This window comes from Limulus polyphemus, unplaced genomic scaffold (genome assembly GCF_000517525.1).
Source record: "Limulus polyphemus unplaced genomic scaffold, Limulus_polyphemus-2.1.2 Scaffold8053, whole genome shotgun sequence".
Classification (NCBI taxonomy): domain Eukaryota; kingdom Metazoa; phylum Arthropoda; class Merostomata; order Xiphosura; family Limulidae; genus Limulus; species Limulus polyphemus.
The window spans coordinates 1-8,405 of NW_013673663.1; the positions used below are offsets into that span (position 1 = coordinate 1).

At 34.2% G+C, this 8,405-nt stretch overlaps 1 protein-coding gene across 1 annotated transcript in view; it reads left to right on the plus strand.

The window, feature by feature from the left end:
* The first annotated feature begins 1,512 nt into the window (after nucleotides 1-1,512).
* LOC106475075 (vitamin K-dependent protein C-like) overlaps nucleotides 1,513-8,405 on the plus strand; it is a 10,597-nt gene continuing 3,704 nt past the window's right edge. The window contains exons 1-4 of the mRNA XM_013935769.2: nucleotides 1,513-1,956; nucleotides 2,903-3,029; nucleotides 4,736-4,906; nucleotides 6,652-6,876. Coding sequence (XP_013791223.1) covers nucleotides 1,852-1,956; nucleotides 2,903-3,029; nucleotides 4,736-4,906; nucleotides 6,652-6,876 — 628 coding nt within the window. The 5' untranslated portion in view covers nucleotides 1,513-1,851. The remainder of the gene's footprint in view (nucleotides 1,957-2,902; nucleotides 3,030-4,735; nucleotides 4,907-6,651; nucleotides 6,877-8,405) is intronic.

The following is an 8,405-nucleotide window of genomic DNA, read 5'->3' on the forward strand; positions in this document are numbered from 1 at the left end:
TTACCGTTATAAGATATGCAACAACATTGAAACTCAACTGTTATCTTCATCTGCTGGAACATAAAATAAGATAGAAGAAACATTTGGGGCATCTTTGGCCCATGCCAAGCAAATAGGCACAATTACAAAAGTGTAGGTATTTTTAGAACTCGACAGTTTACTTAAGATTTAAGTTGCAGACGAACACAACCTTCAGATACTAAGATTTACCGAAGGTTGGGTAACAAAGCAATAATCAGAATACAGGGAAAAAACAACTTAGGTGCAGGATATTCAGGTAGGTCACAAAATGGACGCTTAGATTTATTGGACAAAATCAATTGAAACATTATTGGAAATGCCCAATAAAAAAAATCGAGCATTTAAAGACTACTGGAATTATCTAATGAGGCATATTATAAATACTAGATCTTATCTATTCGACTTTACTGAAAAAAAAATGAATAAATAAACATCCCACATACTTTGACAGAGGGTGCAATCGAAGGAGTCACAGAAGAAGGATTCAGTAAGCCATAAATATTCTTAATATTATGTTCAGGCGTAGTTAAGTTGGAAAAATAACCATATTTCGCGTCTTTTAAGGCAGCAACATAGAAATTAAGATGCTCATACCATACGTGTTTGTGAACAGTTTAGTTTTCTTCAGTTCTTTTCTAATATCCTGTCATGAACCTTCATTTATAGCAACAGATCAGTAAACTAACGAGATGTCTGGTTTATAGGAATAATTCTACATCATAATAGACCAGTAAGATTAATAATATAAAAGAATACAGTGTTATAATTGTTAATCACAGATTCTGCAAAGTTTGAAGAATCAGATAAAGTAGACGACCGAAAGAAGGTAGCAAATTTGGATGGTTCTAAGCTCTTGCAGGAATGAAACGTAATAATATTTACCGCAGAAAGAAAGAAATTTAAAGAAAACGATATACATTATTGGTCAGTAACTGGGATATCTTAAACTGTAAGATTTGAGAGGGGAACTACTGATTAATCGCTAGGTGTAGAGTGTGTATGAGTAGAAAAATTAATGCATTGTTGCAGATTAAGAGGGTCCAAAAATACTAGAAAATCTGTAACAAGCGTTTGAAACAGAGTCTAACTGTACATTAAAATCACAAAAATAACAATTTTTATCTATATTTGTAGCAAGAGCAGTTAACAGGTCATAGAAATTCAGACAAGAACGTATAAATATGGTGGACAGTAATTAATCATCACAAACTGATTAAAGAGTGTACTGTTGACAGTTCAAAAGGCCAACTGGCTGCCAGTTACCATTGGCCATTTGGATAGCCAATTAACAGTTTACAATTTAGAATCTGATTGGTCAACTGCGTGAATGCGATAGGAAAACACAAGACATTTTACGAGCAGAAACATGATACTGACACATCAGTTTTTTATATGCTTTTGTCACTCTCCGATAAGCCTCTGACATTATAATCGTCTGTTGTTTTGCGTTTGGTCAGTCAGTGCATCAGAAAAAAAATGTTGATCTGTGTTTAGCTTTTCGGTCTGGTTGTAGTTAGTGAGATGCACTGTTTTTTGTTTTGTTTAAGCACAAAGCTGCATAGTGGGCTATCCTCTCTCAGCCCATCGCATGGATCTAACTCCGAATTTTATCGTCTTATGCCCATAGTTTGCAGCTGAGTCACCTGAGATATACAATTGCTAAACATGAATAACGCAAAACAAAATAAAATAGAATACAATTTATATTAGTGTAAAATTTGATATTCATCGACTGATTATCTTTAGAAACTTGGTGAAATTGATAAACGTATGATACACGTAATAGAAGACATTTTCTGATGTTTAGACTATTCTACATGTGGTTACGGCATGGATGAAGTGATAGAAGAAGTTAACAAACCTGGTGGAACGAGGGCAGAAAAACCTTGGCCTTGGATGGCTGCTGTGTATTACAGATTAGAAGAGAAAGAAAAGGTAAAAATTTCAATGGAACAACCTGAATAGTTGAATAAAATCATTGTGTTTCTTGTTAAAATTTATTAAACGGCATAACAACATACATAACATACAAATAATAAAATAAGTGTACCATTCACCCGATTTCTAACGTTGTAAGTCCGCAGAAATGCCGCTGTGCCACTGGGGGGGGGGGGGTGTTAATGATTTGGAAATGTTAATGAACCATTTAGCACGCAATACGTAGCTATTTATTCAACTTAACTTATAAGTTTTGACAGTCCACTAATGATATTTTGCAATGATTGCCCTGGAGCAGTGTCCGAGTGTAGTTGTTGCTTAGTTTATTGTTTATTAGTAAGCACAAAGCCATACTAAGGGCTATGTGTGTTCTGCCCACCACGGGTATCGAAACCCGGTTTCTAGCAGTGTAAGTTCGCAGACATGCCGCTGTGCCACTGGGGGGGCGTCTATTGTTGCAGTCCTTAATTACAGTTAAATGATTATTCATTTTACTTTCACTGAGTTTAAACTTTATTTAATTCATTATTAAACCAGAAAAATGCGAAACGAACCCTTTGATGTCTTGGTACTTTTACTATATATCTTGCCAAGGTAACCAAGAGGAATAAATTTCATTGGTTGTAGAATGACGTCTTGGTTTCAAATGAAGAGGAAGTAAACGTGGGAAATATCAATAACGGAACCTAGATCTATACAACTTAGGGAATGATCTATTCACGAGAATTTTTATGCTTTGTATGTCTAAATGGCGCTATGAAATATTCATGCAAACTGATCCATTGACTCGTACAACCTTCCGCATTTGTAACTGTAAATAAAGTCTACAGTTACAGTGAATAATAGGTATGCCTAAATGATTCAGTTTTATAACTAATTCAACTGTAAAGGCCTGGAAGAACCTGCAAATACACAAGATGTGCCATTGTTTATTCCATTCTAGTTCAGGTGTGGCGGATCGATAGTAGGCAGAGAATGGATACTCACAGCGGCACATTGCTTACAAAATAAGGATCCGCAAACGAAAAAAATCCGAAATCTCCTACCAGCTGATATCACCGTTAAGTTGGGTAGGTACTGCATAATTCTATTTTGCGAAAGAACTGATTGGCAAAGTTTTATTGCTTGGTTATTGTAATGTCTACAAAAGAAGCAACCGAAGGTTTTTTATAAATTGTAATTAAAAGGATTTCAAACAAACAAAAATATTTTGGAGACCCATCTGGTAGGGACAGAGTTAGAATGTGACCATTGATATATAGATAGCACTTGAGTATATCTTCTAAATCAAAATTATCTTTTTTAAATGACGATTTATTATACACAGTCATTTTTGTGATTGATTATTGTGTATTATAACGTGTTGTTTTTATAAAAAAAAGCATTTGGAAAATTAGGCCTAAGCTACACGATAACTGTGTATAAATTATCGCTTATTCTGTACTGTTGAAACGATCGTTGAATATTTTCTTTTTTTTTTATATACAGCGATCAATTTCCCTCAACCTTACTCTTACTTGCTATTTGATACTATTTTTACTGTATGCAATTACTTGTTATTAACTGTCTTTCTATTCATAAATGTTTTAATATGATTTCTTGTAACCTATATACAAATGTAATTACCTTCTGTTCTTTTTCTGCACTCTGATTCCTTGTAACCTATATACAAATGTAATTACCTTCTGTTCTTTTTCTGCACTTTGATTCTTTGCAGTCTATAACACACTGTGTTGATACCTTCTTTTTTCCTTGACATGTTGATTCTCTGCGACCTACACAACATGCAGGTTAGACCCCTGCAGGAAATAATGAGAGGACTGTATAAGGTTTCCCACCGTAGAGATAAAACAGAAAAACTCAAACCTTCCTAAGACTACTGTTCAAGACAAACGACAATGCAGATAGGAGTAATGAAAAATGGCTTTTCTCAAAAATAGCGGGTGACTACTTCCATTCTTCCGGAAAAGTCGCCGAACAGCGTACACCATCGAGTTTAACACTGACAGTAGTGTGTTGTTATCTTCTGTTATTCTTTTGGACTTTAATTCCTTGTGTTGTTTTCTTTTTTCTGTCATTTTTCTTTGATTCACTGGAATCTATAATCACTTCTGTTCTTATTTTGCTGCTAGATTATTTGCAGTACAAACACACCTTTATATTTTGAGTTCAGCTCTTATGATACACCTTATTTTCGTATAGACTTAATGTATCACAAATCATTATTGGTTACCGTTTTCTTTAAGATATATAACAGTTTCGTGTAAATTAAACATGTTAAAGCGTAATTTTCATATATATATTTTCTCTATACACGTTAAACTTGTAAAAGCCAAATGAAACGTTAATTGTCATTGGCTGATATTGTTTTCGCGAAAGAATGCCTTCCTAGTTATTAGGTTTTTGTTTCAATATCTTCTCAAATATGGTATATTAGGCTTACTGTAACATCGTTCTGTTGCATGTAATACGTTTTTTATAAAAGCCCTTTGAAACTAGCTGTTTCCTTCATTTATCACCCATCTTATCATAAACTAAGTGAAACTTTTATCTTGGAAACAATCAACAGGATTCATTCACGTGGTTGAACTTGTAAAGAGAAGACGTTTCGTTTTAAATTCGATCGATGAAGTTCGTTAAACTTTCCGAGATAAAACATAATTCTTCACTTTCTGACGAAACGTGATTTTTCTTACTTTATATATACACCACTATTTAACACTAATGAGCGTATTTAAACTTTGAATGTGTTAAACTGTATGGCGTATTATTATAGGTGTGCTGAATGTACATAACAGTTCAGATCTTGAAGAGTTCGAAGTAGCAGAGATACATCGTAACGAGAACTACAACTTCACTACATATGACCATGACATTGCCCTGCTAAAGTTGGGTCGTCCCATTACTTACAAGCCTTACGTTCGACCAATTTGTCTTCCGTCAGTTGGTGAGAAGTCATTTTATGTTTTATACATTCTTGAATATAACTAGCATGATGAGACACGATGTTCAGAATAAATCAAAATGATATAACAATGAATGAGGTTAAAGTGTATTCTAAAAAAAGGCCTTATAGGCAAAACGATGTAACTTGAAAAATGTATATGTTTAAAGTGTATTCTAGAAAAAGGCCTTGTAGGCAAAACGTTGTAACTTAAAAATGTATATGTTTAAAGTATATTCTAGAAAAAAGCCTTATATGCGAAATGTTGTATCTTGAAATATATATATGTATGTTATCCTAGAATTAAGTCGCTTGGTATTTTTTTCAAAAACTTTTCTGTTCTCCTGTATGAAATACATTCTTTAAAATAGTAACGTATAGATAGGATTTCTTATTGTTGAAGGAACTAAAACTATCATTAAACCCATAACTTCTAAAAATTAATTACATTAATGGAAATGCTGTTCAATACTTATGATAGAGCGAAAAATGTGTTATTATTACTCTTTATTTTTGAAGTAAAACATATCCTTATGCGTAATAGTAAACGAACACGATTAGTTTAAAACCCTTACCTTTCAGAGTTTACGATTCTGCTATGTTCATCTATATAAATATAAGAGTAGTCTGTTGTATGCCCATGTAACTACTTTGCAGGGTGTCGATGGATGTTCACCAAAATTTGTATGGAGGTTCATTAGGTCCATGCGGGGGTAAATACAAATATTTAGTTTTGCATTTTGCAGCTTTTGTGGGCATTTTTTCGTTTTCGCGTTTTTTACCACTACTTCGCTCCCTGTTGATGGATCTCCACCAAATTTGGCACGAAGGTTTGTTGGGTCTGTGCGGAAATACAGGCAAACTTGGGGTTCCACATTTTATGTTTTGCTGTTTTTATGGGCATTTTTGTGTTTTTTACAATTACATGTAAGGGAGGCAACTTTTCATGATCTAAGATAACCTGTCATTAATCATGAATTTACATAAGTTCCGTCCAGGAGACGGGTACCCCAGCTAATAATAATAATACGAATAGATCGAACTGTAGATCAGGGATCGGCCAAACAGTACATTTGTCTTCTTTCCTCGTGAGATGTTTTAAAACGGTTCTGAAGCAGCCTTTAGATTATGTTTTTCAAATTATTATTATTATTAAATCATTTCATCTCCATGAAATATTCTACGTTTAATAAGTCAAAAAAAACCTCTAAAAGGAAAGGCACTTGAGTGAAAAATTGATGAATATGCTAATTAGGACTCAAATAGTAGTTTTATCATTGTTATAATACCAACGATCAATGTGTTGTCCTCGATTTAAATAGGGCAATATTACAGTTTCTATTGACGTGTTAGTGGTCTCAACCTAATGATCAGTCAAATATCTCTAGAACAAGAGTCATTGCTGTTTTACAGGGAATTGCGTAAGGGTGATATCAAAGTAGTAACTTGAGAAATATCCTAGATATCAAGATGGCACTTTTTTTTAATACACATTCTCAGAAGATAAAATGGTGTTCTGCATAAAACAAGTAAGTGAATTTTTCACCATAGATAATGTTGTTACAAATATAGTTTTGGTATTTGGTAATTTTAGATTTGAAGTATCGGTAAACAAAACAAACACTTTAAATATTTACGTAATAAAGAGAACATTTGTAACTTTTACATGATGATTAGTGAATTATTACAGCGCAGTTCATGCAAGATATATTTAATGTTATACACTTGTTTTATATTTCTACCATTAGATGTTCCGGAGAATTCGACTCTATACATGCCAGGACAGAGTGCTTTCGCGACCGGATGGGGCTATGATCAACGAGTAGCAGTAAATGAGATAATGCCTTTAAAAGGTGTAGACCAGCTGAAACAGATCCTCTTGCCCCTTCAAAGCCGGGAAACATGCCTAAAAAGTTTAGAAAATACTAAAGACCCAATGACTCATTTTATGATTTGTGCTGGAGACGGAAAAGGTTCGTAGCACTGAAAACTTGTTATTTTCAAGTAACAAAGTCTATCAGATTATTTCAATAACATAAAGAAGTAGCCTGAAGAACAATGTTCTTGAAGCCATTGGATACATTATCTGTTCTGGACACTATTCAATGATACTCGGAACATTTTATACACTGCCATGGATTTTATTCAAATCATCAATCTCGTATTGCTGAAAGAGATGGAAAAATATAAATAAAAAAGTAATGTGAGTCTGAGAAAAAAAAAGCCATCTAGGAATGCAATATAATGTGGTTTCAAGCACATTTTGTAGCACATTCGTAAAAGTTATGGTCCTCAACGTGCTTCTTGTGACATTTTGCTCCCCTAGGACTAGTTGTTAAGATGTAACTGTTTTAAATGTGCTGAATTACGTTTAAACCTTATTTAATGAATTAGTGAACAACTTAAGTGAACCTCCTTTCTCTTGATCGAGTTTTAGGTCTCTTTGAGATTTAGGGGGAACAGGCGCAAGTGAGACCTCCTCCTCCCTCCTTGATGGTTTATTCAGATTTTATATTTATTTTGTTTTTGAGTTCTCGGGGAAAAGCTATACGTATTACGTCTTAGGATCAGGGTTTGTACCCTACAGTTCGAGTTCTAACACTGATCACTTCTCCCTTTCCAAAGCTATATATCAAAACCTACATTACAGCTTTGGCACTTTTGGCTAAGATCTGATGAGCATAGGCAGACATCCAAAATGTCACTGGTGTTATGGGCCAAACTGGTATGTGTGGGTGTGTCAACATTGAGTAACACACAATTGTTATTGTCTATAAAATTTAGTAGTTTAATCCCATTTGAGTTTGTCTTAGTACAACCAAATGAGGCATGCTTACGATTTATATCACCTATTATTATGTAGTTGGCCCCCAGCGGCTCAACGGTAAATCTGCAGACTCGTACAGCTAAACGGGTTGGCACAGCACAGATAGCCAAATGTATTGCTTTGTACTTTACAACAAACACATTATGTAGTTATTGTTTGAATCATAACCGTTGTTAAATAGAGGTGGTATCTATTTGTTTTGTAGGAGGTCAGCACTTATAATACTTTTACTGTTTGTGAGATCAACATAAACAGCTACACATTCATTTGTCGTATCAAAGGTTATCAAAATTGGCGGCCAAACTGGTAGTTACATTGATAAGACGTTTATAGCAAATATTCATTCACCAGTTAGCCAGGCCGCGTTTTTTGTCAACCTGGGCATGAAAGTAGGTAAAACAAAATACGCGGACTAGCTAATTAATGAATGAATATTTGCTCTAAAATGATTATCAATGCTATAAGTGTAGCTACCAGTTTGGCCGCCAATTTTAATTTCACTCCTTTAAGTCGCACACTCAATCATTTTTTGGCCACACCTTTTTTCACACCTAAGGTGTTTTTGTATTATATATCATGACACACCAACAAACCAAACGATAATAAGAAAGTGACGCACGATAGTAACCCACATTAACTTTAGGATCGCAACCCTATTATTCGGAACAGACCTTT